General features: G+C 39.8%; 1 protein-coding gene across 3 annotated transcripts in view; it reads left to right on the forward strand.

Moving 5' to 3' along the window:
- The window catches only part of GRM5 (glutamate metabotropic receptor 5), a gene marked incomplete at both ends in the record, with an annotated part of 275,944 nt that overhangs the window by 208,377 nt on the left and 51,179 nt on the right, over positions 1-16,388 (forward strand). For all 3 annotated transcript variants that reach the window (XM_082490598.1, XM_082490596.1, XM_082490597.1), the window contains one exon: positions 6,763-6,998. In XM_082490598.1, coding sequence (XP_082346724.1) covers positions 6,763-6,998 — 236 coding nt within the window. The remainder of the gene's footprint in view (positions 1-6,762; positions 6,999-16,388) is intronic.

A 16,388-nucleotide genomic window follows, 5' to 3' on the forward strand; every position in this document is an offset into this window, starting at 1 on the left:
CTTGTTTGTTGATACTTCCCATAGCAATTGCAGAGAGAAAAAATACAGTAACGAGAAAAGAAGGTAAAACATCATGAGAAGGTGGGGAAACGGTGAAGGAAAGGCATTAATTTAACTTTCCTTGCATTCTTTCTCTAATCCACTGGGTTTTATAGAAGCATCATTCCTCAACATAAACTAGTACAACTACAGGGCAGAGTGGGTGTCAAGAAGTCAGGTAGCTTACTGTCCTCCCTTCCCCGAGGCAGGGTCATTGTTTGTCTAATTTAGTCTCTGACGTGCCCAAGAGTCTCCAAGCTATTCTAGTTCCTCATGCTCTTTACTGGGAGGAATATTTTCCTGATATATAAAATGGGATTTTCTCCTTCCAGTTTAAGTCGTGAAAGCTTACATCAACGTGATAAACCAATTATGATCTTTTTGCTGCAGCATTTTACATACCCGAAGACAGTTATCACATCTTTCCCCTAGTATTGTGTTTCATTCTTTAGGCTATAAATCTTCACCTAATTAGATCAAGAATGTTTCCTAGCTCACCTTCTCACTTTTTGGTTGACCCTTTATCTCTGTCACTAACCACTAGCTTTTCCTTTTGTGAAGTTTGATACTAAAAGCCGTCCTGGATTTGTCTTTAGTAGTTTTCTCCCTGTAGTAGACTTCAGGCCAACACTGTCTTTACTCTTCCTTTCTGTCTCTTACTTCTGATGTCCCTTCTTTGTTGCATCTCATTTTGTGCCTTGACCTTTCTCGTTTTATCACTGTCTAAAGTTTTTCTTTCACATTCATCCTTGAAAATCTGAGCTTCCTTCTGCTTTTCATATATTTCTATCTTTGAGATGGGCACACTAATGTCTTACTGTATTTCCTATCCTTCCTCTGCACGGCACTTCTTAATTAAGCATTTTTTTAATTCTTCAATTCCTTAGACATTCCTTACAACAGAGCTAACCTTAAAATTTCTAGGCTTAGTGAACTCTACTATTTTTCTTCCTTGCTCTTTTAAAAGTCACAAATGCTATTTTTCATGATTATTCTTACCCCATTTGCCTTTTGTCTTAACCTTCTCAAGCAGTCCCCACCTACTGATTAAACACCTACAGAAGAGCCTCCTTTCTCTTGTCACTAGGTACAGCTTGTATCCAAGTACTGTCATCTAGGCTTTCCAAGAACTCGACAGACAAACTACTGCATTCTTCTCCTACCCCTCATTGTCAGTAAGTCCTGTGCTTTGGAGAATGCTCTGGTAGCGTCTCACAAAAAGCTTTTTCCACATCATCTTCCAGATCTGATGGCATTATTCAGACACTTATCACAGGAGGGACCGTATGCTTGCACCTGTAATCATGACCAGTAGTCAATAGCCCTAATTCCTTCCGTGTTCTGCATCTCTGAACATGTGACTGAAACCTTGACACATGAGGCAACATCTCCTTCCTACTCCATTTGCTTGCTTTACCTGAACGCATTAAATTTCTTTTATATTATCTGTTTATGTGAGTCTAATGATCCCTTCTGAGCAATTGTTGCCTCACACAAATCTTACCACGAAATTAAAGGTTTCCACATTCTCTTATCTAGTTTAAGCTGACAGTAGTTCTCTTTCTTTGTCCTATTTTTCAGTGATATGCAACTCTGATCATTTGCTAGTCCTGTAGAAGGTGACAATCAGCTCTTCGAATCCCTGTTATCCCTGACAGCAGATTGACATCAGTAGCATACTACATGCTGTTGATAGTCATGCTACTTATCTAGAAGATGTGGAGCATTCTTGGATCAATATCCATCTTGTCTTTTTGAAGATGTTTTGTGGAATTAAATGCTTACATCATTGTTGACAAGAACTGACTAACTTTTCTTCTTCACCTTTCTGTAAATGTTTTTTAGGAGGGCTAGCAATTTCTTGACTGGACTGTATGAGCCCAAAGCAGCCATCATCATCATGCGTATTGAAGGGTTTTTGTAGTTATTAAGTGTCTTTCTGATGACCTCTTCATAACGCTTCAAGCATGATCTTGCTCCTGTGTTGCTCTTCACCTGAATGTTCTCCTCCCTCCATGGTGATTCTTTCCAGAAGAAAAAGCTCACTTCATTCAAACAGGTGGAGATTTCTTTACAACAGATGCAGTCCTACATCTTATCGTTCTTGGGGTATCCTCACTTTATTGTCAAAGATTGCTTTTCCTTCCTCCCACAATCCCTGTGTATGACAGGCAAAGGGGATTGAAGCCAGCACAACAGTGCCACCCATCTGGGGAAGCTCTTAGTAGTGCTGGCTGTTTCACATGGAAGATGGGAAAGATGGGAAAGGACAAAACACTGAAAATCCAGAAAGCCACATTCAAGTTTTTTACATTTCATCACAGCAAACATAATCCTAAAAAGTCTGCACCTCTGTCTTCTATGTACATGCAGTATAACAATACATTCTGATCCTACAGTGAAAGTCCTACTTGTTCAGGTACACTCAGCTGGAGGAGTCCGAAGACTTACTCTCTACCGTTAGGGTTGTGGGGAGGAAGCGAGCGGGGTGTTCACAATCCATGATCACAGCTGTGCAACCCAGTCATTTAAATAGGGTCTCGTTTGCCTCTGCTTTTCTGTTCAGATGTCTATAAGTAATTATATGTAAAGTAGTGACCTAAAACATTGAATTATTTTATTGTATTTACATTTATTCATTAATTTTTATATTTATTCATTAATAAATTTTGTAAATGTTGGTGGCTCTGCCGTATCATTTATTGGAGCCTATGTGTGATATAAAACTGTCATGATTTACTGAGTAAACTAAGCAGGCCTTTAACAAATGAGCAGAACTCTTCCACTGTGTTTGCTGAAGGCTATTTTTTCACTAAAATCTCCATCACCCTGGCATACCCTTCAAAAACCAGTAGCTGGGACAACGTACACACACAAATAAGATCTGATAACAGATAAAGAACATTATGATAATGGACCTCCTATTTCAAGTTCATCTCTTGCTAGTACTGCAACAGTAAAAGCCATTTAGCCATTTTCCTCTTTTTCCTTTCTTTTGTGATTCTTATTTTCTTTGGTGCACAAGAATTTTCTTAAATGGCATCTTTTCCTTCTTTTTTTTTGTTTTTAGAAACGTCATTAACAATGATATATTTTATTTGATACAATAGTGTTATTATCCTGTATCACACCACCAGCCTTTAAGGAAAACTCAGCAGACATTATTCTGACAGCCAAGAATATAAACACAAAGGAATTAGATGAGGGGAAAACACATCGTGATCCTGAAAGACAATTCCCCACTGTGTTGAATGTGAGTGCAATATTGAGGGCAGCTAGATCTACACATGTCATAGTCCTCTTATTTTGTTGACAGCTTTCTACTCTAGCAAGCTGATGAATGAGATATATGCGTTACTGCGTACAACTGACAGATATCTCAGCAAGGGACTTTTACTTTTGGTGTTGCAGCTGTGCAACTACTCCGTTCTTTCACAGCAAGGTTTCTTCACATGCTACTCTGTCTTGGTGGGATCACTTTAAGAATATTTTCCCTACGGTTAAGAAGCAACACCATCTATTTCTAATAATCAAAATCACCTTATCGCCTAACCGGAATAAAACTGGAAAGCACAGTGTCCATCCAAGGGAGAAAAATTGAGCTTGTGTAGTGATAGGCTAAGAATATCCATGTCCCATTTAATGTGTTTGGACTCTTTCATAATCATGACTGGAATACTGTTCACCTGGAATTATTTTACTACCTGTGAGGAAGCTGTTCTTAACCACTTGTTCATCTAAATATCCTATACACCCCACTGCTAGCATAAAGTACCATGTCTTTCATCAGCACACAGTCCTGTACTGAGTTAGTGGTAATCTATGCACCTCACCACTTCTGAGGGTGAGAGTGGAGGTCATAGTGGACTTCATTTGGAGCTCCTTGTCACAGCCAATTTCTGGTGCCAGAGCACCTTTCTTCAGTTGAACCAGTAGATTTCAGCAATGGATAATGCCATTTTGAACCTTTCATAATGCAACTACCAATGGAGTGCAATGATACCACCAGCTACTACAGCAAATTAAGTCATTAGGAGAAGAAAGAAGGTCTAAGGCGGGACAGGCAGGACTATGACAGTAAGCAGTTATCTCCCTCTCTGTCCCCTTCTCCCTCATCTTCACACACCTTACTGAGGTCAGATGATGTCACAGGTCTAATATCCCAAATACATCTGTATCACCCTGTCATCAGCATCCCATAAGCGTTGCTCTACTGTGGGTGCACAATTTAAATACCACACACTACTGGTGCTTTTTTATACTCATGCAAGCCTGTTTTCCTACTCCACTTTCACTGGCCTTTAGATATTAGTTTACCTTTTGCTTTGCAACCTTGTCTGTCTGAGGCTTTGTTATCTCTACATTGTTGTCTCTGCAATACACACTTTGGATATATCATCTACATAACACTCCTAAAAGCCTTTTGCCCCAGGAGCTAAACTGAAATACTTATTTGAATGAAAAGCAGGTCTCTTGAATTAAGAAATCCTACTGCGGAAAAGTTGAGAAGAAGGGTTATGTAATATGAAGTTGTTATTTCTATCTTTTTGAATAACTTAAAGTTATAAAATGGTATCTCTGTTGCAAGTCTTCTTACAGAGGATAACTATTCATAAAGTAACACTATAAATTTTATAGTACTCTGCTGGATTAGATCTACAAACCAGTTCCTCTGAAAAATGATAAAGAAATTAATTACAAGAAAACAGGTTTTGTTCTAAGTTGTTTATGAGATAATTCATAAAGCTGGGATACTGACAGCACAGCTCTAATTCTCTTAAATTCTATTATTCAGTTAAAAAAAAACGCCACTACAGAAAACTTATGACTTCCTGCACTCATAAAATCTGTCAGGTTTTATGAGGATAGATAAAACTGCTTAAAAACTTGCCAAAGATTACGATGAATGTTTCAAAGAAAAGGTTAAGTCACTCATAATTTTAAAAAACCTTCTGCGTTTCTTATGACAAAACAACCAATAAACGGTTCTAACTTGTTGTCCAGTAAATAATCCTGGTGGAATGTGGGGAGTGTTTGCCTGTACTGAGCCTCCCAAGTGCAGTTGGGAACATTAACTCCCGTGTTCATCCCTCATTGGATCTAAGCTTGAAGGTAAATTTTCCAAGTGCTGTATTTCAGCTCGACACCAGTGCTCAACTTTCTCCTTTCGCGAATGTATATTTTACTCATTTGTGCATTTGAAATCTGAAGCATGTTTAATAGTCCCTTCATTTTCATTCTCATTCCAGACACGGAATATTGTTTTTGCCACTGGTGAAGCTGCTATTTACTGACGTTGCAGCTGTGCTAATAAGACCTAGTCCAGGCTTCAGTGAAAACAGTGTCTTGTGCAGAAGGAGTTACTGTCTAAGGTCTTGACTTCTGCACGGTGTGAGGACAGCTGAGTCGCCGTGTAGAGAAGAAGGAATGTGTTGGGGACGCGGTGACTGCAGCAGCCTTCCTGCATGCTCTGCGGTACTGGAGCAAAGTTTAAGCCAGGCAGCGAATGATCAAAATAGAACAACATAAAGTTAAAGGTCACCTGCATCAGTTGTACTGTGGCCAACTTTAAATAGTTAAGGCTAGCTTTAAACGACACATAAAGTTTTAAACTCAGACAAATTAAGCTTATTTTTTATCCTTCAGTTATTCGACTGTTAGGATTTAAAGGTGCTCTCTACGGTGATTAACATCAGTGCCTTTTAGAGGGGTAAAAATCCCAATCTGAGTTTCGTCTACAATTCTCTAACTGTAAGACCTGAGGCTTTTGAAGAACTGAAATATCATGTTCACGATAAAACAGCAGAAATTGGAAATGCTCTAATGAGATATGTACATTTTTAGAGGAGTTGAGTGCAACTTTGTAAATGTCAGCACTTCCAAGAAAATCCATTGTGAAACCGAGGAAGGGAAATTACCCTGAGAAGTTTGTGACATTTTAATTTGGGTTTTCAATCACTTCTGGCTACTTATGGTCAGAGTGTTGCAAGCAGAAAGGTTAAGAGAAAGGGACTAAAATTCTGTGGGGGGGACAGTGTCACACAAGTTCATAATACCCCAGCCGCCAGCAACCAAGAAACAGAAGCAACACATGGGCCTGCAGGATGCTCTCCCCAGCTTCATTAGTCATGTCTGCAGAGAGGATTTATTGCTTCAGAGGCAATGCCATACTGTCTCAGCATCTGAGCTCTGAGCCGGTCTTTCTGCTCGAGCAGCGTCAGCCCGCTGAAAATTTGCTTCTGGCTCTTTGTGTCATGCTCCGTTGTGCGGTATAGGCACGGTCTGCAACACAGTCCTGCCCTTCACACTGTAAGAGCTCCTGTCCTCAAGGTCATCTCCTTGCAGGTAGTAGGATCATCCCAGTGTCAGTAAAACACTGAATCCAAGGTTTTCTCCCCAGAGCCCAGTGAGGCTTAGCATGATGCAGAGGTGTGCTTATACAAGGCAGATTTCAGGATCTGAGATTTTCAATGTTGTTTCAATTACCTGAAGTGGAGGATGAAGAATATATCATCTAAGTAGAAGGTGCCAATGACAAGCAAATGTAAGGAAAAAGAAAACACTGAATTCTTCTACTAGAAGTATTACAGATGTTTTACTAACCTCCACACAGAATCACAGGTGTGGGTGTGTGCTCTTAGGCTCCGAATTTCATTTTTAAGAAAGTTCTTTTCTTATTCCTTTGAATGATTCATGTTGTCTCTTTTTCATTTATGCCCGCAGTGATGGCTGGGCAGACAGGTACGATGTGACAGAAGGGTATCAGCGTGAAGCTGTCGGTGGAATAACGATCAAGCTCCAGTCTCCTGATGTGAAATGGTTTGATGATTACTACCTACAGCTTCGGCCAGAAACCAATCACCGAAATCCATGGTTTCAGGAATTTTGGCAGCACAGGTTCCAGTGCCGGTTGGAAGGGTTTCCTCAAGAGAACCCTAAATACAACAAGACTTGCACAAGTAAGTGAATTTATTTCTTCTGCTGTATAAACCAGTGTGACTGAAGGTCTCGTGTGAGCAGCTCATGTTCAACTCATGCTGCCTGGTCTGGTGGAACAGTGGGTGAGCTTGGAAGGAAAGAGGCTTGAATTGCAATCCTTGCTCTTTCCAAAATGATGACAACCACAATTTTAAAAGTATTCAGATCTCTAAAGAAATAAATAGATGGTGCCTCGGTACCTCCCTCCTCTCTACATTTGAAAAATTTGATGCTACTCTACCTCCATAGGCATCTTAACACTTTTAAAAATGTTGTAATCCAAAATTTGATGCTTCTTTTCTGAAACGTGGTTAATCATATGGCTTTACCTCACAGGAGCAATGAGAAAGTTAATATACTAAAAGTTACCTGAAATCTATATGGTAATGATGATTACTTGTGTACTTAAGATAGAAGACTAGCTAATTTGAAAGATTTCATTAGGTTTTATTTCAGCCATGAGTCATTTCAGGAAATGTCATTTTGATCTGATCTTTTTCATTAAATTGTACTGATTTTAGCAAAAACTGCCACAATATATTGTCATTTTTGCAAAACAGTGGCAAAACCATTTTTTCCCAGAAAGATGTGGTTTTTCGGGTTTCATCGAGAGAGTCCAGAGGAGGGCCATGAAGATGATTGAAGGGCTGGAGCACCTCTCCCGTGAGGACAGGCTGAGAGAATTGGGGTTGTTCAGCCTGGAGAAGAGAAGGCTCCAGGGAGACCTTATAGCCCCTTCTAGTACCTAAAGGGGGCCTACAGGAGAGCTCGGGAGGGACTCGATCAGGGAGTGGAGCAATAGGACAAGGGGTAATGGTTTTAAACTGAAAGAGGGGAGATTTAGATTAGATATGAGGAAGAAATTCTTTACTGTGATGGTGGTGAGGCACTGGCACAGGTTGCCCAGGGAAGCTGTGGCTGCCCCATCCCTGGAAGTGTTCAAGGCCAGGCTGGAAGGGGCTTTGAGCAACCTGGTCTAGTGGGAGGTGTCCCTGCTCATGGCAGTGGGGTTGGAACTAGATGATTGTTAAGGTTCCTTCCAATTCTATCCATTTTATGATTCTATAATTTTGTTTTATTACTTCTGTTAATTACTCTTTATTTCATGAGATGCCAAGCAGTACTAAGGCAATGGGCATCCTGTCGATGTTGGAGCATAAGCTGGTGCCATGCTGGACATTAGCTCAAAAACAGCTCTAAGACCCAAGGGACCTTTCCTCCTAAAAATAACAATATCTTCCACACACCCATGAGACCAAGAAATGGCTTTAAGGATCAAAGTTGGATTTACACAATCAAAATCCCACCTAAGTCCAACTTAATGTTCATAAATCATTCTTTCGATTAAAAAGTACAGCTCGCGGAGGAAGTTTGTGGCTGAGCTGGAAATTTAATCTAGGAATCCCAAAATCTCAGTGTACACCTTCAACATTCAGCTGACTTTTCTTCATTATTTTTATTTTGCTACCCTTTCAACACAGCCTGACACAGGTTTTATTTGCACTATTGACAGGTACCGCATACTGAGCAGTAAGTTTCATTGATTTCTCCCTGATAATGTAGATCTCTTTCCTGAGATGTCAGTACAGTGGGCATGGCAGGACACAGGCTAATAAAGACCTGGTTTCTATCACTGTACTGTGTTAGCAATGACATTTCAACTTGACTTTTCTTGGTTTCTTTTTTTACTTACTTTTTACCAACAGTGGGAGAATCTGATTTCTGTTTTATATGAAAGATTGGGAACTGTGAAATGTAGTTGCCTACAAAGTCTTTTATAGTCCCTAAATCACAGTTCACCATTGCAAAAAAAAAATTATCTCAGGGGTGCAGGGAGATGTTATTTTAGACATGAAGTCACCCAGTCACGGGTATGAGACAACTTAATCATAAAATCTGAATAGCTCGGTTTGAACAGCACTCATTGGTGGAAGGTTTCCCACAAAGAGATCTTGAATGAGCCACAGATCAAATAGGTTCCTAAAACCTAAGAATGTCAGACATACAAAGACATGTGCAAGAATCGCAATCTGCTGATTTGCAAATCATGAACAGAGAAAAGGACTAATTTCCCAAATAGATTGTTCTAATTACTTTTCCTTCAGCTTTATTGTTGTATTCAGTGCCGGGCCATGACGGCTATTGTAAAAGAATGAAAACCAGATTATAATAGCTTTAATTCCTTCTTGTTTCTGTAGGGTGGAAAATGTTAATTCAGTTGTGGAGTTCCCCAGATTAACAACACTACACACAAAAATCAATTAAAATTTCCCATTTAATCAGGGTTTTCACACAGGAAGACATTAGTCACCATGTTACTCAGTTTTGTAGTTTTAATTTTGATCTAGACCATCTGTCAAAATTCATACAAAAGAAATTCAAAGGTTGGCCTGAAAGATGATATGCAGACTTGTTTAATGACAATTTTTTGCATCATAAATTCTAAGACACCTATGTTATTTTTCTCATAATAGCCCCAAAACTGGGCAAGGGTGTATGGTAAAGTGAAGAAATATTGAAGTTAGACAACTTCTTGGATTTACCAGCAGGAAAGACACAAATGTATTCTCTGAGAATTACAGGAGTGAGGGATTTTGATGTTGGGAGTTTAACCTCTTCCATATGACTTTGAAAACCATGACTTTATATCAATTCCTACATTCATATTTGGTTTCTTAACTTCAGACACTAGAAATTTTGAGTCTTAAATTCCCTCATTTTAGACTTAACAATTGCAAAGATGATACTTGCCCTCGGTGGTCACAAGTATTTCATAGACTGCCTGACAATTTCTGCATGATGATGAATATATTAGTGATGTTCCAGATTTATTCTGATAAGAAAACAGGGCTGTGTCCTTTAGTTTACCTAACTGGATACATTCTCTTCTTCAGCAGCTGCATTAAAAAAAAAAAATAACAATGCTAAAGGTGTTTCTCAGGATCCCAATTAAAGAGATTGAATTTATTGAGAAATGCTGGAGAGAAATAAAAATCTATTTTTGCAACAAAAGGCAAGCCATTATTTAATTCTTGGGGTATTGATAAAAAGATAGATATAAAGCTGATTGGTGTTGACAGATGAGGTCATTATTAAATGAAGGTGTCTATATAGAAAGTAATAACCATTACCTTAGGACAAAAAAAAAGGAAATTATTCTCCACAACCTGGTTGTACTATCCTGAAAAAACAAACAATAGTCAACAGTATAAACAACTTATTTAAACAGCAGGAAAATAAGCACAAGGAGATATGGGTGAAATCTGAATAGATAATTGACTTCACCTGTGCCCCAGGTATGAACTTCATTGTTTAAACCTTTGTATTTACTTTGCTGATCCCTGCCTAGTAAAATGATGGCTACATTTACCTCTGTGACAGAAAATACACGAATCCATAAGCCAGTGAAGCCACCTCCAGTGACTTGTGAGGGTTTTTTCATTTTTTAATATAAGCTATCCATAGACAGTGCCAAGCAGGTATTATTATGAAACGAAGACAAAATTTTGTAAGATATGCGTAATAAAACTGTAAAATCAACCAAATAAAGAGAATAAAAAAAAATCCAGAATAATTTTTTCTCCGTTCATTTCTATCAAGCACGAAAAAGTCTCCACCCCTTCACATACACTTAGTTCACAGCAAGGTAAAAATTTTAACATCGAGCACTTTTCATTTGCAGATTTGAACATACTTACTTAATCCAAATGGGTGTCACTGCTCTTGCAAAGTACATTGATTTTCTGCCCAGCTGGAGCACTACAGAAAGTGAGAGGTTTGCAGACTTATCTGACTTGATTTTCAGTGTAATCAGTTCCATGCCACGGGAGAGCTGCTACAAGCCACCTCTGAACACCAAGAGGCACAGCAAAGAATATAAAATACATCTTTAAAAGGAGACATGTAATGGCCTCCGAACACAAGGGATTTTAGAAGGATTGGATTTGGCTTCCCCTCTGGCACCGGTCAGATATTTTTTTATTATCTAAAGCCACAATTCAGTAAAGTTCCTAAATAGGTGTGCGAGTTGATCCAGATGAGTAACTCCACTCAACGACCATCTTCAGGTCAGAAGAGGCTAATCCAATCCTTTGGTATCGATTGCCTTTGGACCTTTGAAGACTAGGTGCGTTAGTGCTTGCTTTCTTACAGACAAGTGTCCCCACCAGAACTCAAATTCCTCGTAATTTTTCCTCCTAGTGAGGGTGTTCTACAAATGCGTCTTAACACAAAGCAGAAACAAAACCCAAGGCAAGCAAAGTGTGTTGTGACACGCTGGCTCAACTGACATTAGTGGAAAAAGTCAAGTTTTCAAAGTCACCGGGAGCAGAAGCATATTTTTAACACTTACCACTTTGTTAAATGAATCTTTTTGCCTCCGCTGCTGTCATCTTATTTTTCCCATGCTGTGTGAAAGGCAGAGGCACGGGTGGAACAGCATTTTTTAAGGTGTTACTTAAACACAGGGCAAAAAGAGAATCTACATCCCAGCTATCCGCGATCTAAGTGATTCTAACAAGAAAAAGCAAATAAATAGAGGCCGACGCTGATGAAGCAGTGCGACATCTCAGTTTGACTGGCAGAGGTTGCAGACTTCAGAAAGAAATGGTAGTTTCATGTCAAGTGACAACAGAAACAAGAACCTGAAGGAAGGTGATAGGCCACTTGGGCAGGTATTTACGGCAGGGTCCTGACATTGAGCTGGTTCCAAGCAGGGAGGTAGAAGACACCAAGGGAAATCACAGAATCACAGAATCATCAGAGTTGGAAGGGACCTCTAGAGATCATCTAGTCCAACTCCCCTGCTAAAGCAGGATTGCCTAGAGCACATTACTCAGGACTGCATCCAGGCGGGTCTTGAAAATCTCCAGGGAAGGGGACTCCACAACCTCCCTGGGCAGCCTGTTCCAGTGCTCTGTCACCCTCACCGTAAAGAACTGTTTCCGTGTATTTGAACGGAACTTCCTGTGTTCTAACTTGTGCCCATTGCCCCTCGTCCTGTCACTGGGAACCATTGAAAAGAGCCTGGCTCCATCCTCCTTCAACCCACCCTTTAGATACTTGTACGCCATAATAAGGTCTCCCCTCAGCCTTCTCTTCTCCAGGCTAAAGAGTCCCAGCTCTCTCAGCCTTTCCTCATAAGGCAGATGCTCCAAGCCCTTAATCATCTTAGTTGCTCTTCGCTGGACTCGCTCCAGCAGTTCCCTGTCCCTCTTGAACTGGGGAGCCCAAAACTGGACACAGTATTCCAGTTGTGGCCTCACCAGTGCAGAGTAGAGGGGGAGAATGACCTCCCTCGACCTACTGGCCACACTCTTCCCTATGCAGCCCAGGATTCCATTGGCCTTTTTGGCAGCAAGGGCACATTGCTGGGCCATGGATAATTTACTGTCTACCACGACCCCCAGATCCTTCTCCTCCGAGCTGCTTCCCAGCAGGTCCACCCCTAACCTGTACTGGTGCCTAGCATTCTTCCTCCCCAGGTGCAGGACCTTGCACTTGGTTTTGTTGAACCTCATTAGGTTCTTCTCTGCCCAGCTCTCCAGTCTGTCCAGGTCACGCTGGATGGCAGCACGGCCCTCTGGGGTGTCAGCCACCCCACCCAGTTTGGTATCATCAGCAAACTTGCTGAGGATACACTCTGTCCCCTCATCCAGGTCATTAATGAATATATTGAACAAAATTGGACCAAGTATTGACCCCTGGGGGACACCACTGGTTACAGGCCTCCAACTAGACTCTGTGCCGCTGATCACAACCCTCTGAGTTCTGTCCCGCAGCCAACTCTCAATCCACCTCACTGTCACCTCATCTAGCCCATACTTCCTCAGCTTCCTAATGAGGATGTCATGGGAGACAGTGTCAAAAGCCTTGCTAAAGTCAAGGTAGATGACATCCACAACTTTCCCCTCATCCAGCCAACCAGTTATAACATCATAGAAAGCTATCAGATTGGTCAAGCATGATTTACCCTTGGTAAATCCATGTTGACCACTTCCAATAACTTCCTGTTCCTCGACGTGTTTGGAGATGACATCCAGAATGAGTCGCTGGACTCATTGGTGGAGGCTGGGCGATCCCAGACAAAGATCAACCGCAGAGAGGACAGAGAGGGCACTGAAAGTGAGAAAAGCAACTTATGTTTGACATGCTTGGGAGCAAGGAGCCAGTGGCCAGGGTTTTATAGGGAAGAACATACTCAAAGTGGCGAACACGGAAAATGAGGTTTGCAGCAGCATTCTGAATGAGTCTCAGCAGGATGCAGAAATCCAAATATTCCATTCATGATTTAACCATGTGACTTCTCTGAGATAAAAACACTTTTTCCAAGAGTGCAAAAATTGACACAGAAGAAGGATGATCAACGTACCTCCAAGCAATTAAGAACAGGATTAAAAGTGAAAGAGTTTATTTGCAGAACGAGAGATTAGGGAGATTTGGGATAAAAATGAGAAAAGTTTTACAGCTCAAAGTACAGAAATGCACATAAAATGTAAATGTAAAAATTTTCTACCTGTTTGCTGAATCTCATCCAGCTCCTGCTACTTTTAATGAGGTCAAAAGGACCCACAGAAAATCCCAGAGTTTCAGCTGAACAGAAATATGGTTTAACAAATGGCTCTTTTGGGTTCCCTATAGAACTAAGGAATAAAACATGACTGTCTAATCTTTGCAGTGCAACATGTTAACAATCTGTTGGTTAAATCTAAGTTCAAATGCCAAAGTTGGTTTCATCAGAACCCAGCCAATAAAAAGATCAGTGCTGTAAGAATGGGAAGGTATTTTCTGTATTTCAAGGAATATCACATTTAAACCTCATATTCCCCAAACTTAGCATTCCTACACTTATATTTTGAGATTGCAAATGAAAACAAACCAAAACAAATTCAGTTACAATTCATTTCTGTTTTTTAAACAGTGAATTAAAGGGCATTTTAATTCTCCTGAATACATCCCCTCGGTCATTCAGTTTGATACGTGATATATTATGTCTCATGCTCGGGCACTGGCAAGCTGAAGGACGGTCCAGCCCTCATTTTTACAGCCTGTATTTCGGATCTGGAGCTGAAGCACAGTTTATCACTACTTTTACAGTGATGCTCAGTGTGGTCCATAGATTTCCAAAGGCAGAGCAGCTGTAAGGCGTAGATCCAGATCTGAATTTTCTAGAAGCCTGATATAATCTGAGCCAGGAGCCTACACAGACATGTCACTATTTTTTGTTCAGAGAAAGAAGCAGTATGGCACTGCGGGCTGCTATGTGCTCTGTTATACCTATTTGAAAGACTTTCTGGTATGCATTGATCCTGTACCTCAAACCCTTGAATAACTTCAGTCTTCTCACTGCTGTTGTTGAATTCATCAAAATCCTCCAAAATCTGACTACAAGGCTACATCTACTTTTCTTTAACTTTATGCTCCCTGCCTTCCTCCTTTCATATATTGGATATGTTTGATGATACACCATGCTACCGTGTTTTTATTCCTTATATTATAATTCCTTTTCTTACTGCCTTTCTGAACCTTGAAAACTATTTGTAAGAGACTGATACCATTGTACAGGTAGACCAAGTCTCTCCAGCCTTAAGAATAAAAGTAAATTATAATTAAATGTATTCAGATTATATACATTTCTTATTAGATGAATGAATTGGAGTAGCACCTGTCATTCTTTTCTCTCAGCAGTTCAACTCCCTGTACAGATTCAAATACTTCATATAAGCATGTTTACAAGCACAGAAAGTTTTATGCCAGCATTTAATGTGTTCTGCATCTATAGGTGTTGTGGTTTATTGTAATTTATGACCAAAGAAATTGAATTCTGTAGAAAGTGAGAGGACAGTAGTGCTGTTAAGAAAATAGAGTGAAGAAATAGATGTCTATTTACTTACCTTCTCCTAGGACTTACTGTCACTGTTATTCTTCTTGCTGATTTTACTGAACGTGACAACAGAAGCCAGACCGCCACCAGTATGTAGGCACTCAAGGGTGAAGGTCAACCTCTAGTCAGATTTGTGAGAGCTCTGAACACGCCTTGCTCATGTAGGTTTAAACACATGTAAAACACCAAAGTCAACCAAGTACTTGAAAAAAAAATCTTTAGAAAGTCCTCTGTGCATTTTAGGACACTGTAATTCATCCCTTAGTCATTCTGAAATTCAACATGTTAGTGATAATCATCACATAAAGGGTAACAGCGCTGGTATTGGCTTTCAGTTGAGAGGAGTGAGTTAGAATTGGTCCAAAACCTTTGGAGAGTGGATTGGACTGGAAGATATTTTCTTGTCAGATTTGAAAAATGTTCCATAGCAGCATATTGATTCAGTGACACACACTTTGAAAGAAAAGCATTGAAATGACTCATTTTTTGTTTTCTCATATCATTAGTACTGAAGTGTTTTGTTTCAAGTTTATAATTTGCTTTTACATTGTTTCTGTGTTATGCTATGTTTTTTTGCCTCAGCATCAAAACGACATTTTCTAGTCTTGTCAAATCTCTTTTTTTTTCCTCTGAATGTCTTTTTCAGAAAACATAAAATTTTATCTTGATTTTTTTTATTCATTTTGAATGGAAAAGAACATTTGAACTACATGAAATTTCCCATAGAGCAGAAAATATCTTTTTTTGTCAGTCCAAGAGCTTGTAAGAAATTAAATTAGGGAACTAACTAAATAAATAAATAAACTATTACATTTGATTTTTAGCAGAAAAATACACCTGAAACCTTGCAAATAACAGGGAACTGAATGATATTTTTTTTCACATTGGTTTAACAGAAAGCTCTGATGACAGGTCTTGGAAAAGCTTCCAAAATAAGTCTTTTTTCTGTATGTTTAAATAACTTTAACTTAATTAGGTATGAACAGTATGCTTTACCTTGGTTCACATATACAGCTTTTCCTCCATTTTATAAGACTCCGCTCATTTCTTCACTGAAAAGACACGTATTTCTGGGATGACTGACTTGGCGCCATGCCAGCCAGAACATGCAGATCCAGGGAAGGTTACTGATGTGTTCCCAAGCAGCACAACTGTGACAGCATGGACCCATGACAGACCTAAGATGTCCCACGCCATTGTCGGCAGCAGAAAGGACCTGCTATGTCTGGGTTACAAAGGGCAGCCTTTTCCCTTGCATTTTTTTGAGACATTCAGTAAGACAAAGGGGGGAAAAAAACAACCAACCAACTGAAAACGTTTGCTGGTGGGCTTGAACTTCAACTACTGCTAGCAGAAAGTGAAAGTGGGACTATTTGATAGCAAAACTACAACTCATTCCTGTCAGCCTATTGTCTCTCAAAACAAAAATTAACACAAAGAATCGATGAAGTCTTTAATGACATATTTATGGAAACTATATGGAAACTAA

This window comes from Vanellus vanellus (assembly GCF_965231255.1).
Source record: "Vanellus vanellus genome assembly, chromosome: 1".
In the NCBI taxonomy this organism is placed as follows: Eukaryota; Metazoa; Chordata; class Aves; order Charadriiformes; family Charadriidae; genus Vanellus; species Vanellus vanellus.